General features: G+C 41.3%; 1 protein-coding gene across 10 annotated transcripts in view; it reads left to right on the forward strand.

The window, feature by feature from the left end:
- The window catches only part of pde4dip (phosphodiesterase 4D interacting protein), a 57,376-nt gene extending 31,111 nt beyond the window's left edge, over positions 1–26,265 (forward strand). For 6 of the 10 annotated variants that reach the window (XM_061693105.1, XM_061693106.1, XM_061693107.1 and 3 more), the window contains 31 exons: positions 1,888–2,070; positions 2,142–2,258; positions 2,334–2,405; positions 2,496–2,596; positions 3,750–3,892; positions 6,508–6,623; positions 6,709–6,839; positions 6,931–7,108; positions 8,095–8,257; positions 8,386–8,502; positions 9,211–9,476; positions 9,554–9,768; positions 10,854–10,971; positions 11,051–11,168; positions 11,266–11,314; positions 15,582–15,817; positions 15,888–15,992; positions 16,078–16,239; positions 16,327–16,587; positions 18,261–18,392; positions 18,623–18,739; positions 18,818–18,986; positions 19,070–19,191; positions 19,903–20,139; positions 21,374–21,475; positions 21,619–21,839; positions 22,180–22,323; positions 22,420–22,558; positions 23,116–23,162; positions 23,347–23,401; positions 24,446–26,265. In XM_061693105.1, coding sequence (XP_061549089.1) covers positions 1,888–2,070; positions 2,142–2,258; positions 2,334–2,405; positions 2,496–2,596; positions 3,750–3,892; positions 6,508–6,623; positions 6,709–6,839; positions 6,931–7,108; positions 8,095–8,257; positions 8,386–8,502; positions 9,211–9,476; positions 9,554–9,768; positions 10,854–10,971; positions 11,051–11,168; positions 11,266–11,314; positions 15,582–15,817; positions 15,888–15,992; positions 16,078–16,239; positions 16,327–16,587; positions 18,261–18,392; positions 18,623–18,739; positions 18,818–18,986; positions 19,070–19,191; positions 19,903–20,139; positions 21,374–21,475; positions 21,619–21,839; positions 22,180–22,323; positions 22,420–22,558; positions 23,116–23,162; positions 23,347–23,401; positions 24,446–24,576 — 4,467 coding nt within the window. In that variant the 3' untranslated portion in view covers positions 24,577–26,265. The remainder of the gene's footprint in view (positions 1–1,887; positions 2,071–2,141; positions 2,259–2,333; positions 2,406–2,495; positions 2,597–3,749; positions 3,893–6,507; positions 6,624–6,708; positions 6,840–6,930; positions 7,109–8,094; positions 8,258–8,385; positions 8,503–9,210; positions 9,477–9,553; positions 9,769–10,853; positions 10,972–11,050; positions 11,169–11,265; positions 11,315–15,581; positions 15,818–15,887; positions 15,993–16,077; positions 16,240–16,326; positions 16,588–18,260; positions 18,393–18,622; positions 18,740–18,817; positions 18,987–19,069; positions 19,192–19,902; positions 20,140–21,373; positions 21,476–21,618; positions 21,840–22,179; positions 22,324–22,419; positions 22,559–23,115; positions 23,163–23,346; positions 23,402–24,445) is intronic. The other 4 variants (XM_061693099.1, XM_061693102.1, XM_061693103.1 and 1 more) reach the window with 4 other exon arrangements.
- The last annotated feature ends 1,515 nt before the right edge of the window (positions 26,266–27,780 follow it).

The raw sequence follows: 27,780 nt of genomic DNA on the forward strand, positions 1-27,780 counted from the left end.
TTTCAGAGGGTAGGCGTGAAAGAGGGTCTCGCCCAGCTTGTCTGTGAAATTCAGGTTTGTAAACCACTATGACTAACAGATCCCTGTGGATGGCGACGTTGCATCGCTTTGGATTTGAGATCAGCACAACTCTTGAGTTGAAGATACAGATTAAGGGGTGAATCTTGGTTATGAGGACGAGAAATGCCAACATGTTAGATGTCAGACAAGATTAGGCACCTCACACTCGAACAAAGTATGAACAACCCCAATTCCAATGAAGTTGGGACATTGTGTTAAACATAAATAAAAACAGAATACAATGATTTGCAAATCATGTTCAACCTATATTTAATTGAATACACTACAAAGACAAGATATTTAATGTTCAAACTGATAAACTTTGTTGTTTTTAGCAAATAATCATGAACTTAGAATTTTATGGCTGCAACACGTTCCAAAAAGCAGGGACAGGTGGCAAAAAAGAGATTTTTGACTGGGAAAGTTGAGCAATGCTCATCAAACAACTGTTTGGAACATCCCACAGGTGAACAGGCTAATTGGGAACAGGTGATTGCCATGATTGGGTAAAAAAAAAGAGCTTCCCTGAATTGCTCAATTCCTCAACTTTCTCAGTCTTTTTTGCCACCAGTCCCAGCTTTTTTGGAACGTGTTCCAGCCATAAAATTCTAAGTTAATAATTATTTGCTAAAAACAATAAGGTTTATCAGTTTGAACATTAAATATCTTGTCTTTGTAGTGTATTCAATTAAATTATAGGTTGAACATGATTTGCAAATCATTGTATTCTGTTTTTATTTATGTTTAACACAACGTCCCAACTTCATTGGAATTGGGGTTGTACATGTATGGTGTAAACGGTATGTGTCGCGGTCGGTCGTAGAAGGCGTGTGTCGCCATCGTAAGAAAAGATGACGCAGTTCAGGGAGTGAATGACGAATGAGATGTAAAAAAAAAAACAAATACCTACTGACATTCAACTCGAGCCATGTGGTGAGTCATTGTCGCTTATGGCGTATTTCATAGTTGTATACGTATCTGTAAATGAATTACAATTAGTCTTGTTTTTGTTGTTTTATAGTTTAAGTTGTCACAAAATCAAACAATATTAGCATCAAAGTCAGTGATTCTTTTCACAAAAAAGCTTGTTTTTGGGTCAGAAACCAGTGTTTTTGGTGAAACCAACCAATGTTCTACTGCTGATTACTAAAGAACTGAAAAATATACATCACTGATGGTGTAGTGGTACACTCGCCTGACTTTGGTGCAGGCAGCGTGGGTTCAGTTCCCACTCAGTGACGGTATGAATGTGAGTGTGAATGGTGTCCGTGTCTATATGTGCCCTGCGACTGACTGGCGACCAGTTCAGGGTGTAGTCTGCCTTTCGCCCGAAGTCAGCTGGGATAGGCTCCAGCGCCCTGCGACCCTAACCAGGATAAGCGGTGTTGAAAATGGAAATGGGTGAAAAATATAGTAACGAACTATTTTTATATGGTGAAAGAAGAGAGTCTAAATTTCTATTTTTGTAGGTTTGGTGCTTATATTGTTACAGAACACAATATTCTGTGTGTCTTCAATGATCAGTCCAAATGCTCTAAAACAGCTGGCAATATGGGGAACTCTGCTTTGAAAAGTGCTGGCAGTGAAGGAGTTACATACAGTAACCAAATATTTGTACTTCCTTACTTCCCAGCACCCCCGTTGACGATTGATTTAGCTATGCGAGGCAAAATACTAGAAACAGGCCTCGGTATAATGCAATATACTGTAGTTCGCCAACACAACAATAAACCATTCTTACATTGGATCTCATTAGATGTGCGCGTGTTATTTAGTTTGCGTGTGGGTATGTGTATTTTCCTACAAATTGTACTGTATCCATCTCAGGACAACTCATACAGGCTGTCCTTGGTGATAAGCGAGCGCACAGGTCAGCTGCAGGAGGTGCGCAGGCAGCTGTCGCAGAGAGAACAGGAGCTGTGCGAGCTGAACCAGGACAAACAGAGAGAGACGGGCGGGGAGTTGCAGCATCTGCAAGGTCTTCTCCGAGAGAAAGAAGCCTTACTTAAGGTATAGCTTTCAACTCTTTATTTTCTTTGTGTTCCTTGGGCAATACATTTACTATATACCTGATTGATCAGGAGATGATGCAAAGCCAGGAGGAGGTAATGATGCAGTCATCTACAGAGAGTGAGGAAAATGTGAAGGCCCTCCAGGAAGAGCTGCAATTAATCCTCAAGAAGGAGATGGAAGCCCAGGTACACGTGGACATGAACACATCTGTTTTTCCTCTATCCATGTTTCAACTAACCTCTTTTAATCACTCCTTATAGAGAGAACTCTCTGCTCTGCGTTCATCTTTGGCTGCGCAGCAGGCAAAGAGAGTCGCAACAGAAAGTACCGAAGTATGTGATTGCTTCAGTCACGGGATATGAGACCAGTATTTGGGCAAAATCACCTTAAGGCTCATTCTATTTTGTCCATAACTAATCTAGCATGTGCTGGAGCAGCTTGTGTCAGAGTACCGTCAGTTGAATGGTGCCCTGAGGGCCGAGAAGAGATTATACCAGAGTCTCAATCACGCAACCGGTGACAGGTAGGCAGTGGACACTAACCGACCACAACATTAGGTACACCTGCACATTAAAACAAGAGCTACATTAGGAATTCTGTCTTAGAATGCTCAATTTTGTCACAATACAGGGAATAGCGGGGGATAGGAACCGGGCCTGATCATGAGAACCAAATAATTGATGGCCATTATAATTGCATTGGGTAAATAAATAAAAATCAACAAAAAGGGGAATCTGTGGGTGTCGGACCGCAAATATGCAGCGATCACTGTATTCTGATTATTTTGATTGGAGTTTGCATAGGCAGATAACTGGACTGCATCATATTAAAAGGTTTTGCTAATATTTTGTCGCTATATTTTGTAGCTAAATGAGATAACCCGCAGCACGGTAGCCGACTGGTTAGAGCGTCAGCCTCACAGTTCTGAGGACCCGGTTTCAATCCCTGGGCCCACCTGTGTGGAGTTTGTATGTTCTCCCCGTGCCTGCGTGGGTTTTCTCCGGGCACTCCGGTTTCCTCCCACATCCCAAAAACATGCATTAATTGGAGACTCTAAATTGCCCGTAGGCATGACTGTGAGTGCGAATGGTTGTTTGTTTCTATGTGCCCTGCGATTGGCTGGCAACCAGTTCACGGTGTCCCCCGCCTCCTGCCCGATGACAGCTGGGATAGGCTCCAGTACGCCCGCGACCCTAGTGAGGAGAAGCGGCTCAGAAAATGGATGGATGGATGGATGTTTAATAAAGTTTAAAAAAAATTTTTAAAAAACTATTTACTGTTTTTGTGCTGAGGCCAAAGCCCTAATATCAAAGTATTGCTTTGGCGGCATCTTGTTGCCAAGAAACTGGGTTGAAGTGAGGGGAGGAGCTTCATTAAACAGGCTGTCGCCCTGTCTTCTGGAAAAGTCATGCTTTGCTGCCCTCTTGTGTGTATAGGCAATATATTATAAACATTTTAAGGGGTCCATCAATTATTCGATATTCTTATCAATGTGTATCTATCAAACAATTTATTGTTAAATTGATACCTTCCTGTCAATGTCAAGCAAAAGTGAGCATTATCTTTATAAAAGCAGAATTTATGATTGAATGCATCTCAATAGGTTGTGCAGGTGTACTCATGAATGTACCTCGGTTGTTGATTTGACACAATCTCCAACTCTGTTCTCCACTCAGCAGCTCAGACAAGATCCTGGCCCTCCACACTCAACTAGACTCGGTTCAGGCACTCCGCGGACAGCTTGAGGAGGTCCTAGCCCGGATTCAGAACATGGCCCTCGAGTTGGAAAGGGCTGCCAAAAGGCAGCCTGACTTAGGAGGTGGGAACAGTCAGGGTTGAGCTTCTGGTCCTCCAGGGGGCGCTGTAACAAATGCTGTGTGATGTTTGGTGTGACCTCAACATTTTGATGAATACTTATTCCAAAAGAAAGTTGTGATCATAGATAACATCTAACCTCATTCAAATGCAACATAATTCCAGAAACCTAACCTTAATGGATTCATGTTTATTAATATACTTTCTGGTGTTGTGAATGTGTTTTATATGATTTAAAAAAAAAAAAAAAAAAAAAAAAAAGCTTTTCAGTGCTAACTGTTCTGTTTTGCCATTTCTGTGTACCATCTCTCACCGATTTCACTCTTCCAGCCTTAGAGCCGCAGTCATGTTTTCTTCAAGTCTTGTGGAGAAACTGAAGCCCATGCCTTATACACACAGTGCAACGCCTCGCCATCTATCATTTGTTTTGGCCGTCATTTTGTTGTCTGCAAGGACATGTAATTCACACCCTCCGTGCAAATCCCAAAAGAAGAGTGGTTTTATCCCAAGCTTCTGCAGTCAGTTTTAGGCCAGACACACCCCGGGCGACACGACCGAACGCCACAGAACTGTTGCGCAGTGTGCGAGCTTGTGGTACTACTTTCCATGAGTGACCAACACACAGGATCTAGTTTTGCTGCCATTTGAAATTCTAATCGCAGGTGAACTGCATCACAGTTTGGTAAATGTAACAGCCAGTCAAAAATGCCCTGTTGTATCACATGATCTTTCACAAAAATTACATTTCCGGGTACGAAGTGATATCGGGCTGCTGCCAAGCTGTACCAATGCAGTAAATACAGTATCGTTTTACAATATTACTTCGCTATTTTTATAATTGTACCTGTGACTAAAAAGTGAAGTGTGTTGAGTCTCTGTCACCGAAAATCATGATTGCAGTCAATTAATGGGGCGATTATTGCCAATGGCCTCAAATATCCACGCTCTCTTCATTATTCTTGGCCATTTCCGTTCTCTGTAATTTAAATTCTCTGTAATTTGATCATGTAGCAGCCGGGGCAATCCGTTTCTTCCTTGACAATCGCTACATGTTGTTTGTGGTTGAATGGAAAATAATACAGTGCAGTTACTGTGGAGCCTCAAAATGTTTCCTGGTAAGAACACTAGGGGTCAGAATTTATTTGTTGAGTTCAGTCGTGTCGTTCGGTGTGTGGCTGCCCTTATGTTGCAATTTTGCACTTGCTACATTATAGTCTAGATAGGCATTACACATGAACTCAGCCATATTAGATGAGATGAAAGTAAGTAAACTTGTATAGTGCTATTGGTTAGTTTTTCCCATACATTATATATTTCCTGTTAATTCCATCCTGGAAGCTCACCTCAGACATTCCTTGTCAATACTTTTGTATTTCAAGTGCAACTAAATAAAACACATGCTGTTGTCCTCTGTTTAACAGAAGTACTTCTCTTTATGGATTTCTCTTTCTTGTGTTCATTGAGAGAGTATTTAGAACATTCCAACCCAGAAATCCCTGATTTTTACCTTTTAGGAACCCACAATCAATGCCACAGAACAACCCTTTTTCCTATTTCTTATTAAAAATAATGACAATACTTAACCTTCAACAGACAGTTGATTGTTTATTGTAAACATACATGACATAACATTGTCACGTCAAATGTCTTTATGTCCCTCCTGCATGAAAGTGTGGCATGCATTCCATGTCTGCATGACTGGTTTTCCCAAAGCACCCCAGTATAAAACACCAAATTAGCAAAGTTTTCATGCTGACTATCATTGGTTAAATGCACCACTGTTTAAGTGTCAAGAAATACAATTCCTCTGTTAATAAGTCACCAGTTTGTGTTTAGTGTACGAGTAAGCCCTCAGCCTACAGTGAACAAAACCAAATAACATTTTGTCATCTCCTCCATAGCAATATTATAAAGCAATACAGAGTAACCCCTTTCCTAATGATGATGCTGACAGGATTTATTCACCAACCACATTAGGTCCACTCACACAATGAGATCCAAATAACAAACACAGGTACTTGTATCACAAAATACTACATTTTAGTGATGTTGAACTGCACTGCATCACACTGAGCTGTGTAAACAAAAAAATAAAAAATCAATTAACCTATTTGATGCTGTGCAGTTCCATGCCACCCAGCCCCACTATAATCAATAAAATTTTAGGATTACTACATTTGTAATGACATACATTTTGATATAGTGTTTGTACTGTGGCCAGTGAGTAAATGCTAGTGTGCTTCTTCACTGGCAGTAGCCAATAAAAATGTCCACATTGTCCAGTTCAGTCTTAAACAGCCTACATTTTATTGCCAATGTATGATTATAGAACCCGTGGCTATATTTTTCTCCATGTCTGTCTGAAACCTCCCTGGTTTTCAGTAATACACACAGCACTAGTGGGTTTTCTCCACCCTATGTGTGTTTTTGGCCAGCTGGAAACAGATGACAACATTTCCCCTCAATTCCTGTGACTCCACGTCAGAGTGGAGCTGTGTTAGTGGAGACAATAGACCATGAACAGGAAAACTGAAGGAATGAGGAACAGGAGATTTCAGACATAAAGTATAAGGAAGTACACACGTGCGTTCTGTCCTAATGTGGTGGCTGTGTTTCCAGATGTCAGCTCTGGTGAGGAAGAGGAGGGGGATGATGAAGACGGCAGCAGCGACGAGTTCACAGACAGCATCGAGGAGGACGAGAAAGTGACATCTGCAAGTTTGCCTTCCAATCAGGTTGGATTTTTCTATCGCATGTCCACGTATAGTCATTTAAACACCATGATTATGACAATATTAACAATCAGATGTGTTTGTGAAGACTAAAAGGCCCTGTGGACATGAAGAAGAGTGTGGATTCCTGAGGACTAGCACACAGACAGTTGAACTAGAGCTGAAAGAAATACAGTCACAGCTCGAGAGGGAGGGATTCACCTCGGTGACCCAGATGAGGTGCATATTTGTCCAAGTGACAATCCCCATTGTTTTCCCGCACCCTTTTTTCTATTTTATAGCAACAACATTGTGATCTGTTTGCTCAAAGGAGCACGCTGGAAAGGCTTCAAAAGGAGAACCTGTTCCTAAAAGAACATCAGGGTTTGGGATCAAACCACAGGAGACTTGACCAGGGACAGGATGATGATGATACTGAGAAGGAGGAGGAAGAGGAGGACTACATGGAAGATGATGAAGAGGGGCTAACATCATCAATGCCTGATAAGGTAAAAATAATATCCTGTATGTTTGTTCTGACTGTTTCCTCTTTAGATCATGTGACATTGTCAATATAGGTTACTAATACAGACCTATTCTAGGGACATATGGGAATTTACAGGTACTAAGTCAGTTGAGATTTAAACTAAACTTAATGTGGGAATAGGCTTTAGCTAACCAGTGACAGTAATGAGGACAATAAGAAAATAACAAACTAAATGGCAGCTTATTCTATAATACGGAACATATTTGCTTCTACAGTGCATCCCTGACACTAAAATTTGCAAATATTGAGGCCATACTACTGCATGTATTCAATGTAATGTTTTTCAAATGCCATTATTTGTTTGTGTATTATTCAAAATGACCTGTTAAAGTAGAAGTTTGCACACACACACACAAATCACTTTTTGTCATATTTGTTAAAACAGCCATTATGAATTGACAGTAGTATATGATAAATATGATCTTGATACAAATGACTGACACCTCGTAAGTCAAACCTTCGGTCATTGATTGGTTGTTTTTCCTCAGATGCTGTGGTTGCATGTATTACACATTAGAGGTAGAAGATTCGTCCAGAGACTGTATTTTTTCTTAGATCATATTTATTTTGTACTACTCTCAAGTCATAATGACTAAATATGACAAAAGTGATTTAAAAAATAAACAATCAAACTCTCACTTTAATTTATTACATCCATTCATTATCTGTAGCATGTGTCCAGCTGGAGCCTATCCCAGCTGACTGGGTGAGAGATGGGCTTCACACTGGACTGGTCACCACCCAATCGCAGGGCACACATTGACAAGCAACCAGTCACAGACACCTTTACACCTATGAACAATTTACTTGGCTACTGTGCTACCACCATATAGTCAAAACTAAACCAAAATTCCCAAGTTTTTTGGAATGTTTAGCCCTTTATTAATGCTAATCAGAATGGAAGTGTTTTTAGACTGAGATAAAAAGTTTGTGATGTTTCTGTTGCAGGGCTTCAAGCATACAGGGGGCGTTAGCGAGGCAGAGCAGGGTCTCAGGGAGCATTCGGCCAGGCTTTGTTCCGAGAACCGAGAGCTGCAGGAGAGGCTGATGGTGTCTGAGGCCACCGTCCACGCTCAGGCCGAACAACTCAAGGACTACAGAGACCTGCTCAGTGAGTGTGGCCAATCAGAACATTGTCAATCACTACTTAATATGCATTATACTCATCACAGTAACATTACTTATAGAGAAGTTTCATTTATTTAGCGTGCATGGTTTGACCATTTGGTGTCTTTGCAGCCGAGACGACTGTGCAGCAGGCCAGTAAGCAGGTCCAAGTGGATCTGCAGGATTTGGGCTATGAGACTTGTGGACGCAGCGAAAATGAAGCAGAGAGGGAGGACGCCAGTAGCCCAGGTGACAATCTCATACAATAATGAAACACTCATACATTAAACTACTGAAACGCTCTTATAAAATCTACTGAAACGCTCTCACACACTACTGAAACTCTCATACACATTACTGAAACACTCATATGCAACCCAAATACTCTCATACACACTACTGAAACTCATTAACTCTACTGAAACGCTCTCACACACACTAATGAAATTTTGTTGGCCGATATACACAACTGAAACGCTCTCATACACACCATGGAAACGCTCACACACTACTGAAATGCTCACGTTAACACTACTGAAATGCGCCCACATCCCTACTGAAACAGTCTCATAAACACTATTCGAAAACTCTTCATACACACTACTGAAGTGCTCTCATATACACTACTAAAACACTCATAATCACACTGAAACGCTGTCACACACGCTGCTGAAGCTCTTTTTGCTCCCACACACAACTGAAGCACTCTCACATCCACAACTGAAATGCTCTCATACTCCCTAATTGTTTTTAGCCCATATACACGACTGAAACGCAGTCACACATAAAACAGAAAATTTTAAATGGCCCATAATTTTTTTGCTTTTTCTGTTCAGTCACTTTTTTCCTATTTCTTCCTATTCCTATTTGCCAATTTAAAAATGAAAGAACAAATAAAATATTTTGTACTGTTTCTTACATTACATTCTCTAATTATAAATCGTTTCTTTTTCACAGAGTTTGATGACCTCGAGATGTGCACGTCATTGTCTCATCAGCAGGAGGAGAGCGTGGGTGGAGGCTGGTACGCTGCCGGAAGAAACAGACATAACGGAGGGGCATATGAAGAAATTGCGGATAAGTCAACTTTGCAGCACCTTGTCCAAGACCTGCGCTCCCAGCTGACCCGCTGCCACAAAGTGATCCGTGGGCTTCAGATGCGTGTGCGCTCCCTGTCGGCCACAAGCGACTACGCCTCCAGCCTGGAGCGAACCTCACGCAAGGTATCGCTAAATCAGCTCCCCGCATTACAGTATATTCACCGGAAGATGATTTCTAACCTTTAAGTTGTGTTTTGCAGGTAAACTGGGCCTTTGAGATGTCACCTGCCCAAGGGGGCGTGGAGGAGGATGAAGGCTGGATGTCCGACACCCAAGCAACTTCACTCGGGCCCAAACCCAGTCGCGAGCTGCAAGAACTGATGGCACGTGTTGCCACGTTGGAGGCACAATTGAAGAGCTCCAAGCTAGAGGGGAAGAACCAAGCGGAGGAGGGCAAATGTGCCACATGGCCTGGGTGAGTTTAAGGCATCGGACACCTTTACAACAAAAACAGCAACAACAAATTCCAGCTCCCTGAACAGGATAAGCCATATCGTCCATTATTCGTTAAAAAACTCACAATTCACCATTTTTGTGCTTTCCGAAACGCCCGAAATATCCCTAAAATGGCACAAGATGTTGCCAAGGAATTACAGTGGTACCTTGAGTTTATTTTGTTCTGTGACCAAATTCAAAACATGTGTCGGAAATTATCTTACCCCATTGAAATAAATGGAAATGCCATTAATCAGACAAACATTTTTGGTAACTTGTTTTTAATAAGAAAATTAGCACTCAATAGTATTGTGCTCTATAAAAGCATACAGTTATAACATAAATAGAATTTAAAGAATTAAATCGCTCGAGCATCATGATTTCATGCTTTAAAACATTGTGCGGCTCCTTCTGGTGTGCGCGCCATCATGGAACAATATAATATATATATACCTGTGTACATGAAGGAGATAGTCACAAATGCTCAGTAAGCTGTAGTAAAGAGTCCTTTTTCGCAAAGGATAAAGAATAAATGCCTGGGAGTATTGTTATCTTGTCTGTCTACATGTGTAGCTTTGTGTTCAAATATCCGTTGCTTAAAGGCTTATAATGACCAGTAGACTGTATGTTGAAGTGATTTTGATTGGAAGACTGATCAACTTTCTCAAGGCAGCAACAATTGTGGTTTTTCGCAATTTTGCAGAGCTGGGCTCAGTCCCTATTACGGTGTAGAAAATAGATTGATGAATGAGACATTTCTGCATCTATGACAGTTCTATGAACCAAACAACAGACTACAATTTGTCATCTCTACCTATCTTAAAGTGTTGTGTCATTGCTTTTGGTTCCACCCAAAAAAATGGTACGATTAAATTTTTTTCCAAAAAATGGTACAATACAATTCAGCTATTTCAGTAATATTCACACTTTTTGACAACGGAAAGGACTAAGTGAACTATACTGCATAGTGGGCATAATGCCTATCCACATAAAACATACAGGCATGTCTAATATTCTGCGCTCGTGTCTCTTCAACCTCTTCTGCTGCTACTCCTCGTTTTGTAGGAAGTACAACTCTCTCATCCAGGCCCAAGCCCGTGAGCTCTCCCACCTGAGGCAGAGGATGAGAGAGGGTGAAGGAGTCTCCCATATACTCACCCAGCATCTGGGCGACACCACCAAGGTGCCTCAAAAGTCACTCTGCAACAATACAGGTCTCTAGTCAAAATTTCTGTTGCAACGTTTTATCATTTAAATTTCAGGCCTTTGAGGAGCTACTGCGGGCCAATGATGTTGACTACTACATGGGGCAGAGCTTTAGAGAGCAGCTTTCACAAAGCACCGCGCTGGCTCAGAGGCTGCTCACCAAGATCAGCGGACGTAAGGCACACTCTCACTTCTCTACTAGAAACCGGCTGCTTTGTTGTCATCCATTGTATTTTGTGCCGACGCCCATCCTATGCTTTTCCTGATTTAGGAGCGGAGAGCCCTGATGACAAGACAGGTCATGAGTTGCTCGCCCTGCAGTGAGTCAGCCTAATTTTGTCACTGCTTGTGTATGACTGAGGAGGATTTTCAACTGCCACATTTAAGTTTAGTGTGATCAAAAATGTGCTACGGTAGGTTCAATATAGGATAAATGACTTGTACTTGAAAGTTCACCATAATCTGAGAGATGTTGAAAGTAGCTGAAATACAGAAATTGACTTGGTACAAAAATATTGGCAATACCCAACTTTATATTCAGCTTTTGTACATTTATGGGACTTAAACACAATACCTTTCAAGTCATAAAGCAAAAGATTTTTGACATCTTGGATTTTTGAGCCCACCATCTTAGAATGGCAGTGGCATTTCTGGAAAAAGTGTGCTTTGAAGAGTATGTGTAACAAATTTCGTGCTCGTATCGCAATTTGAACTATTCTTGCTGTATTTTGAATTATCTCCTCTACTACTGGGGAATAACTGAGCCACTGTGGGTTTTGATTGCCTAACATCAGGCACAAATAATTGAGACAAACATTTGTCATCGCTACCTGTTGCTAGGCAGAATTCAAGTTTAGCCTACACACAAAGCCCAATAAAATCCGAGGCATGTGCCACTCACTCCACTTTTTCCATGGCAACTCAGGGTAGCTCCAGACAGTACAGAAAGGATAGAGAGGAATGACTCCTAAAAGAAGATTGTAAAGATGATTAGTTTATTTTGTACATTTTTGCATCCAGTCTTAAATGTAAAATTGTCACAGTTTCCACTACCTAGCCTCCATTATATGCTGGAACGCACCATTTTGTGTTTTTTGTACTCCCTCTAAAAAGCCCTAAGGTGCCACAAGAGGGCGCCAAAACTATCTGAACAGATAAGTAGGACAGTGTACTCCCGCAAACTCGCGGTTTGGGACCCGTGGATTCAACTATTTGCAGATATTTTTTTTCTTTAATTAAAAAAAAAAAAAATCATTTATTTTCCGTTTTTTTTTTCAAGCTGATTTTCTTTCTTTCTTTCTTTTTTTTTGGGGGGGGGGGTGTTGAGAAGCAACCCCAAAAATGCTTTTGTGGTTTATCACAGTTTATTCAAGAAGGATTTGGGGGGATTTGAAAAAAAAAAAAAAAAAAACTTTTTTTTATTTTTTTTTTTATAATAAACATCAAGCTTTGTATGTTGGGGAGGAGCTAAGTTTAGCTTGGGTTGTTAGTGGATGTTACAGAGCGTCTTCTCCCACGTGCACTTAGGGTGTGTTGTTTTTTTATTTATTTTATTTTCATAAAATCATCTGTAACCAATTTATTTTTGAATGGTAATGTAAGATTAGTTTGAAATTATATATATTTTTTAAGGATCTTAGTTCTGGTTATATTTACAGTTTAAATGATTAATATAGGAAATTACAGTATAAAATTTATTTTTTTTGGGGGGGGGGGGCAATTACTTGGTCCCTATCCCAATTCCTAATTAATGTTTTAAAACTCATGAAACAGCTCAGTAAACTATAGGTTCTTTTTAAAGATGCAAATTAGAGAAGAAAGTGTTCTAAATAGATAGATAGACAGACAGATAGATGTAACGGGCCAAGGGCTAAAGAGAAGACAGATGGTTGGCGTGGTTAATCCACACTCAAGGAGGTAGCGTGGATCCTTTACTGTTAAGATGATTTAGCTGCAAAGACATCCCACCAGCTGCTGTTAAGCGGCTCAGTGCTGCTGGATAGTGGAAGTGCTCCTCCATGTTTTATCAGTATTGTGGCGATATCTGGGATTAAATAGTAGTGGCAAACAATATCAAACATAATACTTCTCCTTTTGGACTTTACTGAGGCTGTTATGGCTCCGTTGTGGAAATATATGATCTCTAAGAGCACTCCACTATACAGGGACTCTCTGTGGTCTTTTTCTATGAATAATGGCAGAGGTCGATCCAGAAGTATTTGCCTGCTTAGAATGCTGCATCAACAACTCAAACAGTAAGAAATGAATACATGTTGCGAGGTGACTATGATAGCTGTGTAAGGAAATATAAAACACTTGTTAGTAGTTTAAAGTGTACATGAATCCCTCTCTGTAGCTTTGTTTTGTTTGTTGTTCTGGTTTCTATTGGTTATTTTATGAGCTGATGAGGTGTTCTTTGTTCCCTTACCAGTATTGGACAAAGACTTACAAAATGTAAAATATTTTATATAATATATAAAATATTGAATTACTTTTGAATGCCAAATATGAATTCCATTTTGCACACTCATATGACATTTAAGTTTAAAGGAGTTATATGCAAAAAAAAATTCACAATTTAAAACAGTACTCACGTGTCTTAGTAAAAGTCTGACATTCTTCCGTCAAGATACACAAAGAACAAAGCGTTACAGTGCACTTGATATCTACTCGTCACTACTTTGGTTGATATCACTCTGTTGGAACTTTTATACTTTTTCCACAATATTGCTACTTGTAGGCACCGTCTATAATAAAAAGGTTGCTAAAAAAAGAAACATTAAGTCCTCTGATGTGGTTTTCCATGCCTTATGCCCTGAAGATGTATTTTGGCCAAATATTATCTTTTTTTTTTAATTCAACATTTGTCTAAAAAAAAAAATAATAATAATAATAAATGGTGAGAGGCGCCGAGCAGGTGTGGGTATACTTATTGCTCCCCGGCTCGTCGCCTGTACGTTGGGGTTCACCCCGGTGGACGAGAGGGTAGCCTCACTCCGCCTTCGGGAGGGGGGACGGGTCCTGACTGTTGTTTGTGCCTATGCACCAAACACCAGTTCAGAGTACCCACCCTTTTTGAAGTCCTTGGAGGGGGTGCTGGAGAGCGCTCCCGCTGGGGACTCCATCGTTCTGCTGGGGGACTTCAATGCTCACGTGGGCAATGACAGTGAGACCTGGAAGGGTGTGATTGGGAGGAACGGCCCCACCGATCAGAACCCGAGCGGTGTTCTGTTATTGGACTTCTGTGCTCGTCACGGATTGTCCATAACGAACACCATGTTCAAGCATAAGGGTGTCCACACGTGCACTTGGCACCAGGACACCCTAGGTCGCAGTTCGATGATCGACTTTGTGGTCGTGTCATCGGACTTGCGGCCGCATGTCTTGGACACTCGGGTAAAGAGAGGGGCGGAGCTGTCAACTGATCACCACCTGGTGGTGAGTTGGCTCCAATGGTGGGGTAAGATGGCCCAAACGTATTGTGAGGGTCTGCTGGGAACGTCTGGCAGAATCCCCTGTCAGAAGGAGTTTCAACTCCCACCTCCGACAGAACTTTGCTCATGTTCCGGGGGAGGCGGGGGACATAGAGTCCGAGTGAATCACAGAACACCGCTCGGGTTCTGATCGGTGGGGGGCCGTTCCTCCCAATTCACGCCCTTCCAGGTCTCACTGTCATTGCCCACGTGAGCATTGAAGTCCCCCAGCAGAACGATGGAGTCCCCAGCGGGAGCACTCTCCAGCACCCCCTCCAAGGACTCCAAAAAGGGAGGGTAATCTGACCTGCTGTTTGGTGCATCAGCACAAACAACAGTCATGACCCGTCCCCCCACCCGAAGGCGGAGGGAGGCTACCCTCTCGTCCACCGGGGTGAACCCCAATGTACAGGCGCCGAGCCGGCGGGCAATAAGTGTACCCACACCTGCTCGGCGCCTCTCTCCGTGGGAAACTCCAGAGTGGAAGAAAGTCCAACCCCTCTCGAGAGGACAGGTACCAGAGCCCAAGCTATGTGTGGAGGCGAGTCCGACTATATCTAGTCGAAACTTCTCGACCTCACATACCAGCTCGGGCTCCTTCCCTGCCAGAGAGGCGACATTCCACGTCCCTAGAGCCAGCCGGGGATCGGATCGCCAAAGTCGCTGCCTTCGGCCACCGCCCAGCTCGCACTGCACCCGACCCCTATGGCCCCTCCCACAGGTGGTGAGCCCATGGGAAGGGGGACCCACGTTACACTTTCGGGCTGTGCCGGCCGGGCCCCATGGGTGCAAGCCCGGCCACCAGGCGCTCGCCCTCGAGTCCCACCTCCAGGTCCGGCTCCAAAGGGGGACCCCGGTGACCCGCGTCCGGGCAAGGAAAACCTAGATCCATTTAATGTATTCTTCATAGCGGTCTTACAATTAATAAATAAACAATTAAAAATAACAATAAATCAATTAACAATTATTTAATTTCATGAATGAATAAAAAATATATACAAAAGTTGAAAATACATTTTAATTGAACCATTTTAGGAGAAAACTGCTAAATTAATACAACAAATGGATATGTTGGCAATGTTACTTTGCCCTGTGTTTTCACTTTCCCTTGCAGGCTAAGCAAAGAACTTCAACAGAAAGATAAAATCATCGAGTCTCTCCACAACAAGCTGCAGCACCGTCCTGAGACACCATCCAGCTGCCAAGCCCTCTCGGAGACCACCGACCCATCAGACAGGACCTCCTTTGTGTCGGATGAGTGTCAAACCAATGAAGACCTGGATCTGTGCTCTGATTTAGACGCCCGAGAGTATCAGGATGAGGAACAGCGGCTACAATCCGATCAAGATGGTAACTGGCCGTCTTTTCTTCTTTCTTTGGTTCTCTTTTCTGTCCTTCATCTTCCATTCCCACCTTTTAGCCCATCCATCTATCACTCCTCCTCGTGGACCCCTCCAACCCTCCCTCAGCTGTCCCGGCACGCTTTACTCAGCTTCTGTGGGTTTGACCAGTCCGTCCTTTAAAGGTACAGGATTCACGACTCAAGGCTTGAAAAGTTCCCCCCATTTCTTTTCTGTCTCTTTATGTTACTTGCTGTCATTCTCTGCCAGCCCCTCTCAGTATTCCCCTTTCCTCGTCCTTCCCTCCCCCTCGTGACCCTGATGTCCGGGGTAAGGAGGTCACAAGTGACCCACGCCTTAGAGCCCTGTCTGTGATGGCTGTTCGCCCAGAGCTGGACACATTGTACAAACAGATGAATGAGCAGATAAGGGGTGAGGGGGGTGCCGGGAGTGTTTGTCACCTTCTTTTGCTCACACATCTCACACATTCATCCATTCATAATTTCTGTGTGTTTCCAGGGTTCCCGGATCTTCCCGGCAAGCCTCGGTTTGCTCTCTCACCCGGTTCCCCCAACCAGTGCGAGCTCTCCGGCTACAGCCAGCTACCCCATCACACCTTTCAACAGTACCAGTTGGGCGGCATTCCTGAGGGTCACTCGCTCAAGTCAGACTCGGGTCTGCTGACAGGAGGAGGGGCTTTCTGGGACATGGACAACATGACTCAGCCTATGGGGAACTATTCTGGAGTCCCTGGACATCTCCTAGGAAGTACCCAGACAGGTAAACTTATCGACTGTATCTATCAGGTTTACATCATTCTTGGGCAGTAGCATCTTACAAATGACTTGCCTTTGAAATATCATATCTTTAATGTAACTGTTTTTGTTAATTTTATGATGAATACAATTGCATCTGGAATTACTCAAAATTTTGATTTTAAATATATATTTTTTTTTATTTGTTGAATGAGTATCTTTTAGCTGGAAATTACATGAGAAAGTGGAATACATTTTAAGAGGTTTTAAACAAATGTAAGGGGAAAAAAACGTTTTTTTGTTTTTTTTTACAATTTTAAAAGTTTGATATCTAAAAGTCGTATCCTTTCTACGTTTTCAACCTATCTGCCGTTATTCACTGAAAAAGTCTTTGAATCACTTACTATGTGCTTTTTTTAAAATGCCATAAGATGCCACAAGATGTTGCCAAAGCTCTGTCTGAACAGCAAAGTAATACAGTATTTGTTCCAAGAAAGTATATTAAAGGGAAACATGTTAACTGAAAACAAACAGCATTATATGTCGGTGAGGAGTCAAGTTTAGCCTGGTTTGTTTGTGGAAGTTACGAAGAGTCTTCGTCAAAATCAATCAAGTGTAGCTTTTTTTGGCACTTACATTTTTATTAATTTTTAACAAGGTTATACACAAATATAACAGCAAAACAAAACAAAAACATGGTTAAAATCTTTAAAAAAAAATCTAAATTAAAAATTGGGTATTAGCAGTTGGTCTATAGCTTTTGTCTATATATATTTATTTATCACTATTTGTTCAGCTGTTGTTCTTGTAGTCTCAGTCTGTGAGTCAGTTTTTCCATTGGAAAAATTTCCTCCATTGTAGTTTTCCACTGGTCCGTTGATGGAATGGTCACCTTCCCCCAATGCCTTGTTATTTAAAAATGTATTTATTTTTTTTGCAGCCACCAACATTATCTTAACCAAATACTCATCCTTTTTAAGAATCACATTATTCTGAAAGTTGCAGAGATATGGAACTTAAGGGGTTACACAAATTTGATATCTCAATATTTGACGCATTATATTAACAACAGTATTTCCAAACCCAATCACATTTTTACATTTCCAAAATATATGTAAATGATTCCCATCAACTTCCCCACATTTATGCCAACATCTTTGTTGTGTTTTTAGTTGTTTGCGTTTTAACTCTGGGGTAATAAAAAAACCTTACAAGATTCTTCCAGACAAATTCCCTCCACGTTCGAGAGCAGGTAGTTTATCCTCCACATATATAGCCGATCTATTAGTTCTGTGGACCGGGGTTCAATCCCCGGCCCCGCCTGTGTGGAGTTTGCATGTTCTCCCTGTGCCTCTGTGGGTTTTCTCCGGGCACTCTGGTTTCCTCCAACATCCCAAAAAAATGCATGGTAGGTTTATTGAAGACTCTAAATTGCCCGTAGGTGTGAATGTGAGTGCAAATGGTTGTTTGTTTATGTCTGCCCTGCGATTGGCTGGCAACCAGTACAGGGTGTACCCCGCCTCCTGCCCGAAGATAGCTGGGATAGGCTCGAGCAATCCCGCGACCCTTGTGAGGATAAGTGGCTCAGAAAATGGAAAATACGCCACACAGAGTTTAGCTAGAATCCAGTAATACACACACAAACAAATATATTACATAGCATGTTAGATGATAAAGTGGAAAATGTTTTGTTTTCAGGGCCGAATGTAATTGAAGAGCACCTACGAGAGGTGCGCTGTCTCCGCCAGCGTCTGGAAGAGTCCATTCGGACCAACGAGAGGCTCCGACAGCAGCTGGAAGAGAAACTTGCGAACCCTGGGCGTGACGGAGGTACTACAGCTCCAATATCAGTTTGGCTGTAAAATGGCGCCAAAGCCCTGTCTGTCTGCCTGTTTAAGTTTTAACTATTAATAAAGGCAATTGTAACCATTTTTAGTTGGAGCCTTCAGTTACTCGCGGGATTACTGTATACATTATGTGTTGTAAAAGATACAAATATTTTTGACTATACAGTATAGGGTTAGTAGTTTTCATTAATTTGTTGCTATTGTATTGTACAGGTGCACCAACAAACATCTACATTCAGGGGCTGGACACAGTCACACATCTGTCTAATGAAATCAGAGTCCTGACAGACGAGAATTTGAATCTGCAGTCTCGTCTGCAGGCCAGCACAGGTAGCCCATCTGGAGGTGTGCCCATTATACTGTTTATGCTCTAACTTGTACTGTAAGTGTTTTGTTGTTGTTGCTCAGACTCATGTGAGGAGCTGATCGCAGCGCGCACTCGCCTCAAGCAGGCCGAACTAGAGGCCGAGCAGTGGAAGGAGGAGTTGAGACGACTTCAGACGCACAGTGAGGAGCAGGGACAGCAGATCCACGACTTGAGGCAGGAGAGGCAGGCCAGCCAGGAGAAGATCAACAGGTGTGTGCATGCTAGAAAAGCTTAGAGAAAAATCTGTCTTCTAAATGCCTTTTCTTCTCCTATGTTACGTGTGTGTACTCAAGAGTGCAGCACGAGGCGTCTCTACTACAGCAGCAGCTGGGTGAGAGCAGGGAGCTCATTCACTCCCTGCAGACTGAACTGCATGTTTATGATCGAGTGTGCTCCAGCTTTAAATCCACCAAAGGTTTGTCTCATCACACTCTTCAAAATAGCATTTTGAAATGTCAAGTGTGCAGAGTTACGTATCAAAACGTCACCATAGCACTATCTAGTGGCAGTAACAAGAACCACACGTCGAAAATGTTTTCATTATTAGCTATGTGTGTACTCTATTACTGTATATCATTACAACCTACATAATAATAATGATAACAATATTTTAACAAGTATTACTATTAATTTAAACCTTTAAATCAAATGTAATACAAATCTGATGAGGATGACAATAATAATTTAAATGTTACCTTGTACTGTATACAACCAAATTTTATTCAGAACTGATCATCACAATAATAATAATAATAATAATTACAATAATAATTATCAAATGAATGATAAAATCATAATAATAATAATGACACAAAATAATGAGGTATTCAGTATTATGAATTCAAATCTGATCATAGCAATAATGATTTCAATAATAACAATAATAGAAAGATTGTAAGAGTCGTATATGAATAATTATGATAACAACAACAATAAACATTGTTATTAATAAGAATTGGATAGCAATTTTCAAGTGATTTTTCACCTAAGTTGTTATTGGAATACTTTGCATAATTAATATTTTGTTTATTACCTTTCGACAATTGAAAACGACGAACAGAAACCCATGCTGATGAAAACTCCTGAAACTGCAACTGTGAACCTGGAAATTGTGTTGTGGATTCAGGCTACCTGTGCGAGACCCCCGGCCTGCCCGTGGAGTTGGGTGAGCTACTGAGCGAGGTGAGGAGTCTGCGAGCCCAGCTGCAGACCAGCGTCCAGGAGAACAGCGCCCTCAAGCAGCTGGAGCTCCACAAGCAGCTGGAACAGAAGCTGGGCGGCGGCTCCCCTCGCACGGCGTCCCTGTCGGCCTTCAGCGCCAGCCCGCAGAGAGAACATTTCTACAGGCGACCGTTGCTGCACGGTAACGCTCCGCTGCATATACAGTAAACCCCCGCTATTCCCCGGGGATGGGGACCGAGCCCTGCCACAAATAGCAAATAACTCACATCACAACAAGCAGCAGTTTGGCAGATATTAAACAATTCTTCTTCTTCAAAAAAAAAAAGAGGCTTCAAGCTTTTCAACACCACTCCAAGTTGAAGTTTACTGTCAAACAAAACATCAAACAAAGAGACCTACACGTGTATTTAAAGCAACCACACAACTTTGTCTTCCGCCAGCTTAATGCCAACACACAAAGCAAAATGCCATAGGCTAACTAACGAATAGCACATGATCGTCGCGGTGTTACTACCTTTTAAGCAACGGATATTTGAATATGAATGGCGGAGCAACATATGTAGACAGAAAATATAACAATACTCACAGGCTTATTTTCTATACCCCCTGCAAAAAATGACTAATATTACTGCAATTTGTCTTCATGACTGTATTATACTCCCCTTGGTGGCCAAGTTGCACACACCAGTACGAGTCACAATTAATTAATCATGATGTACAAACTGTTTAATTCTTTATATTCTATTTAATTGTGGTATTACTATATATTTTATTTTAAGGAGATATTCTAAATCCTATTTTCATTATTAATTAATAAACATTTCAAAATTGCTTGTTTTTTGGGGAGAGACTGGAACGAATTCATGTTTTTTCCATTCCTTTCGATAGAATACAGTACAGTACAGTAATCTATAACAGTTTATTCCTTTACATTCTCTGTTATTGTTTGATTGTTTTTATATAAGACAGTGGTATTTTTCTGTATGAAAAACATAAAAAAATACTAATACAAAACACTAATATCAATTCAAACTCATCTTACATTACCTTTAAAAATAAATTGCTTACAGATGATTTGATTAAAATCACCATAAATGCGTGCGTACTTCCACATGCGGCGTAGACTGTCTGTACCTTCCACTTACAAGCCAGGCTAAACTTAGCTCCTCCCCAATATACAAAGATCTGAGTCTATCAGTCAAGATGTATCACTTGAGCAATACTTTCTTGACACCAATTACTATTTTCCTATTTGCCAGGGCTTTGGCGCCATCTTGTGGCAACCTAGGGCATAGAATAAAGATTAGATGAATTTGTGGCAAGCGAACCGCGAATATGCGGAGGTTCACTGAGCATGTGTAGTCTTTGGTGTGATGTGTGTCCAAGCCCGGTTTGTGTATCTGTGTGCTCCTCAGACCCGGCCCCGTCTCCACCGGTCAGGGACATTGGTCTCTTTAACTGTGGATCTCCCTGTCCCCCGTACTCGGACCAGGATGACAGCCATAGCACTGCCAACGGTGTGACTTTAACTGCACTGCATGTCTGTGGCTTGACTTGTACACAGTTTGGTTCTAATGTGCCTGTCAGCGCTGTGCTTTATTCACATCTCACCGACTTAGAATTAAATAAATATCCTTCCATTTTCTCTCAACAACCGCAGACCCTCTTGACCTTCACTCCGAGCTGGAAGGTGACGCCCCCGACGGCTCGTTCGCCAACCGTTATGGCCGCCACGCCGTCGGTCACGTGGACGACTTTACCGCTCTACAACAGCAAGTCTTGGAAGGTCGCGGCATCGTGCAGCGCATGGAGGCAGCGCTGCATGCATGCCTGAGCCCCCCTTCACCATTAGGGGGCACCCAGAAACAGAACAGTGAGATGGTGAGAACCTTGCTGCAACACAATTATCAAATATAGATATTACTGTCGTGAAGTGAATTGAACTGTTTTTTAATTGAGCTACTAAAATATTTTTTTCATGACTTTTCCATTATATTCAAATTTATGTAAGACATTTTTTAATTTGTTTTTTTTTTATTTAAGACTTTTTTTTTCGTTTTTTGCAAAAATATTGAATGTATTCAACATGTACAAGCGAGTTCTGAGGTTCCACTGTTGTTTTCCATTTCTGTAGGTGCACTGGCCAGGTGTTGATATGCTCCTGTTTTTGTGTTTTAAAAAATATCTGTTGAGCTGGAATCTGACTAGTTTCTCCATGCAGTTCTTGGATCATGGCAGTGCTAAGAGTCTCCTATCCAACACCAAGACCCTGAGGCAGATTTTGGAGGAGACAGCATCTCTTCTGAAGATGTTTTGGAGGGCGGCGCTGCCCAGCGCTGACGTGTCCATCCCGAACCTGAAGAAGGTTTGCACGAGCGCCGTGATGCAAATTCCTGATTTAACTGGTCTTTAAATCAGCGAAATTAAAATATTCATGCATTTTCATGTGGTTTCGACACAGGAGCAGTCTATGCAAGAGGAGATCTTGTCCCTGAAGCTACGCATGTCTGAGCAGGAGGAGGTCCTGAAGGGGACGATTCACAGACTGAGGAGCACCAGCCGCACCAAGGAGAGCATGGAGCATTTCATAGTCAACCAGTGTAAGTCTGGATTTTGCACAAGACAGGCTGAGTTGAGGAAGAGATGACCAAATATGACACGAGTGGGAGAGAAAAAGCTGCAGCGGTTGAATTTCAAATACTTCCAAATTTGTATTACCATCTGTAGAAGACAGACCTGGAACAAAAATGTAATTATTTAAAGGGTGAGGAACCATACTTGCTAGCAGAAGCTTAGGTGGACGTCACCCACCTCACTATGAGGCAGTAGAACCATGTCGTTTCTCCCAGCCAATCAGTGAAGAATTGATACTTGAATATAATTGGGGATTATTATTACTGGAATGTCTATACATTTTTGAAAAAGTCCCTGAGGTTAAAAAAAAACATTTAGTCATAATTTTGATGCTAATTTTGTGGGTGGAAAAAAGTTTAATTAAAAAACACAATTTAAATGAATACCCTAAATTGGGTTAATGGGATATTCCTTGACCCGTGTCTGACTACGACACAAGGTTTTGTTGAAAAATTGTGTATTTTTTTTATTTTATTTTGTTAACAAAGAACCAGAAATAAAAATAAAGTCCTTGTTTTTGCAGTGTCGAGGACTCGTGATGTTTTGAAGAAAGCCAGGACAAATTTGGAGGTAACTTTTTTTTTTTTTTTTTTACCTAATTGTTTGGGGTATGACGTGTCCCCAGGTCAAAGCATTATTTGTATCCGGATGTTCTCTTTTCTTGTCATTATCTATGATCCCATCACTTTTTTGTCTGTTTGTGTCTCACTCGTCCCTTTGTCTCACACCTGTCTCTGCGTATGAACACCTCCAGAAGAACGAGCAGAGACTTTCCTCTCTAAGCTCCTCCTCTTCCTCTCCCTATGCCGGTAATTGTCTTGCCAGAACAGGTAGACGCTGTCCCAGATGCTGGTTTTTATTTTTAATGTGATGTGGGGCAGCTTTTACCTTGGTGTTCATTTGTCGTTTGCAATCACGCCGACATCAGCGCTTTACCATCTTTTAGCCAACTTCAGCCCCATTAAAAAGTACAGTAACAGACTGTACTTATATGTAATATTCATCCATCCATCCATTTTCTATAACACGTGTCATGACTAGGATAGCGGGTAACGTACGTTTTTGGAACGTAGGCGAAAGCTGGAGTACAGTAATCCCCGCAGTTTCCCAGTTCACTATTTGCAAATTCATATACAGTAATGCCCCCTCCCTCCATCGCTGGGGTTTCGTTCCATTATCCGGAGAAAACCCATGTAAACTCCACACAAGAAGGCTGTAGCTGAGATTCGAACCCGGGACATCTTGACTGTGAGGCAGACGTCCCACCATGTTGCCCATAGTCATACTGTAATATTTTATTTGATCAAAATCTAATTGTATTCTTCACCACGACAATTTGGAAAAATTATATTCGTCCAACTTTGTGTAAACAGTTTGGGAGACGGTCCACACGGTTTGCCCGGGTGTATAATGCAAGGTCCATAAAGGCATGCTTGGATGAGTTTGGTGTGGAAGAACTTGAGAACACTGAGCCCCATCACCATTTTTTTAATTTTTTTTTATTTATTTATTTTTTTTACATCTGCAGTGTTAGAATAAAAATAGGAAGCCAAATTTCTCAATATTCTGTGAGTCACAAACCCTCAAAGAAATGCACACTCAAAGTCACAACCGCATGGACGACTGCGTGTGTTTTCGTGTGTGTGCATGTTGTGGTTGTTAAGGAGCACGGCACTCACCGCTTATCTTCAGCACACCACCTGCAATCATACAACTAACACAAACACCATAAAACTGCTACTCGGAGTAATCTTTTTGTTACAGAGCCCCAGATATGACCTGGGTGAAACAATTCTCTATTGTACTTGGACAATTTCATTTGAAACCTTCTCCTCTCACTCTCGTACATGCAGCTGAGAAACCAGGAGGTGACGCCCGAGAGCAGCCTGTTGATGTCCTTTGCCTGAGGACCGACGGCATCAAATCAAGCCAATGTCCGGTCGCTCCAGTGGCCAGGAAGCGCACCAGCCAATGCTTGCTTTAGACCACCTAACAACCAGCCTCAATGCCACCACCTGTGACCTCAATATTAAAAATAGCCAAGACTTTCCCCCTCCTCTTTAGCCTCCAACTTCAACCAGGCCTTGACAAACTCCCTTCACTCTCTTTAGCCCCCAAAACTCCAGTTAATGATGTTCTTTGAGTGTAACTGTCAGCAGTGTGTGTGACAGAAGGTGTGTGAAATGTGTCCGTGGTGGTTTCAATGACAAGCCGGATAGAGCGGCTTGAAGATGCTCCCGAACGGGGGAGCGCCTTCTTCCGAAAGCCTGCGGAGGGGAAAAGGTGTTTTGTGCATGTTAAAATGAGGTTTGTGAGAGGAACACTGCACACACATACAAGTCTGGGGTCACTTAGTCATGTTTTTTTTATTATGATTATTTTGAACAAAAGCACTATGACTATTTCATATCATACTCAGTTCACACTCACTTCATCCAGTTTAAATCTTTCAAATCCCACTCATCTCCTGTCACTTCCAGTGTTCCACAGGGTTCTGTTCTTGCCCTCCTTCTGTTTATCACTTATCTCATTCTCCTTGCCAATATCCTCAATAAATATAAAATCTATTTGTACTGCTATGTGGATCACACCCAGCTCTACCACTCTGCTAATTTTATCCATTAACTTTTTTTCTGGTGTAGCTAAAACGGTGCCTAGTGCTGCATTTCGGCTTGGGCATTTTCCCCTCCCCCACTATTTAATAACTTGAGCGCCCTCATTCGCATCAGCAGTTATCTGGCGCAATTGCAACATGCAGTTAGCTAGCTAGCTATGCCTACACCCCCCCGAAAATGCATCTTCCCTTCAGATGGTGGCTGCTTTAGAGCGCCTCGTTGTCAGCTGTGAGTGCGAGCACATCACCCAGAGTAAGGCGGAAAAGTGAGCAGGGGGAAATTCTAAAAAATAAATAAAAAGTCAGTAGAGGGTGTGGACCAGGGCGTAAACACTGGGATTAAAATAAATAAATAAATAAATGTAGTTATTAATGTGGTAAAAGAAAAAATGTTTATCTAAACAAATAATAATAAGGACATTTCTAAGTGATCCCCAAAGTTTTGAACGGTATTTGTATTTATACAGTTGTGTGTTTTCGCTGGAAACCTGACATTTTCTGGTTGATCCCAATCTTTTGAACAGTAGTGTGCAGTGTGTGTTGTCAAGGAAAGTTCACTCAAAGTCCAAGAAAACAAAAATCCTTAATTACAACAATCACCGAATTTGTTTTCATCTTTTTGCTGAGGCAATGCATCAAATTCGCTGACATTCACAATATATCAGCAGACAAAATGGAGGAATGTTGGCCTGGGAGCTGTTTTGTGGCTGTATATTTAATATTTTCCACATCCATCTATTGCAAGTCATAGATACCAGCAAATGGCTCCGTGTTTTGTCCACAGCCTCCTTTTCGGTTCTTCAAGTGGCAAAATTTGGCATTTCTAACAAGCATGTGTGCTGAATTGTGAGGTTGAACTGCCGCAAAAAAAAAAAAAAAAAAATGAGCATGTGCAATAACGCTTGAATGATCACACTGGAGTGTCGCATGATCGTGATTGTAAAAAAAAAAAAAAAAAAAAGAAGAAGAAGAAAAAAAATCACGTTATAGGACGGGAGATTGCCATTACTTGCCAAAGTTTGAACTTTAACTTGCCTTAACCATGTGAGTGAGAATTTAGCCTATCACGAGGACTTTTAGAACCACGTGGAGCCGTTTTGGTTTGTTTCTAGTGGTGCAATGAATTTCAGTTTTGGACCAAAACAAATTTTTTTAAAAATTCTCCAAAAGGCCTCATGCCATTCATTTTGTGTTTCTAGGATTTTACATTCTCATGGCTCACGGTCATGTTATAGATGACACAAACTTTGGCAGGCTAACCGGTGGAATCATTGTTCTGTACATTTTTGCTTTGTTTGATGCTTGTACATGTGCCATTTGTGCTGTAAATAACCAGCTTTTTTAACGTGTGTGTGTGAGCGTGCGCTTGAATAAATATACGTTTGCTTTGTGCAAAGTTGAACATTTGGGGTAGCTGTGCAATATCTTTTAAATTGATGTTAAACATCATTGTATTTCAAGTGTGTTCTCGCCATGTATTATTATTATTCAGCTTGTATAAGCCACGTTTTGTGTCCCGATAAATCACTTTAGTCTTTATGATGCCCCTGAACACAATATTGTCCGCTTATATTATTGCGTGGCCTGTCTTTAAATTGAAAGCTTCTTTAGCTCAAACTGGGACATGTCCACCTCAAATCTACCAAAATTGGTTTTGTTTGACAAGTGACAAACAAAAAGAATTTACATGATTTCTTTTGGAGTGTTTTCCTCGTCAGAGCAGAAAAAAAAGCCTTATTGTTTGTTCAAGAAGAGAATCAAAGCAAGCGTGAACACGATCTCGAGTTGTGGATGTACTGTATATACTGTAGTTGCTATTGAAGCAGTGCAGCTTTTGTTGTGGCTGGAAAGTTTTGCATAATAATAGACAATGCCGATGCAGGACTCATATGGATCCTGTCTCTGATGACAGTTAAGTGTGTCGTGTTGCCAAAAAAGTATTTATCGCTAAAACTTTTTTGGGAAGAACCAATAAAACACCCCCCCTTAAAAAAAAAAAAACTTATCACTGGTACATTATTTGTGTGTGTGTGTGTGTGTTTTTTTTTTAGAACCAGATATACATTTTGTATTATAAATATATACAGCAAATTATATGTATTGTAATGCTATACAACTGTAATAAGTACTTTTGTAATTTTTAAAATCTTCACTAATTGGCCATTTAAAGTTAAAAGGGATGAACTTTTTAAGAAATTAGCTGCCCTGAGGAATAAACCCTGGCGACAAACTCTTTTACTATTATTTTCAAGGTAAACTATTGTCAATTCATTAAACGTCATTAGATTATAAATAAAATAAAATTGAAAACAAATGATACAAACAATAAAAATTAATTCAATAAAGTGGTGTTCTTTGTCCTCTGCAAAGGACTAATTACTGCGGCTTACTGAGGAGTTTCGACCGGCTCCATGTACAGTATTTCCATGTCTCCTATGTGCACACACCAGAAGGAGCAGCACAATGTCCATTTGTTTACATTCTATTATGTCATTAGTGTTCGTTTATACTACGTGCAATATTACAGAGTGCTTCTTTTATTGTTGAAATGTTTTTCAAAAAAACACATTCCAA

Source organism: Phycodurus eques, chromosome 13 (assembly GCF_024500275.1).
Source record: "Phycodurus eques isolate BA_2022a chromosome 13, UOR_Pequ_1.1, whole genome shotgun sequence".
In the NCBI taxonomy this organism is placed as follows: domain Eukaryota; kingdom Metazoa; phylum Chordata; class Actinopteri; order Syngnathiformes; family Syngnathidae; genus Phycodurus; species Phycodurus eques.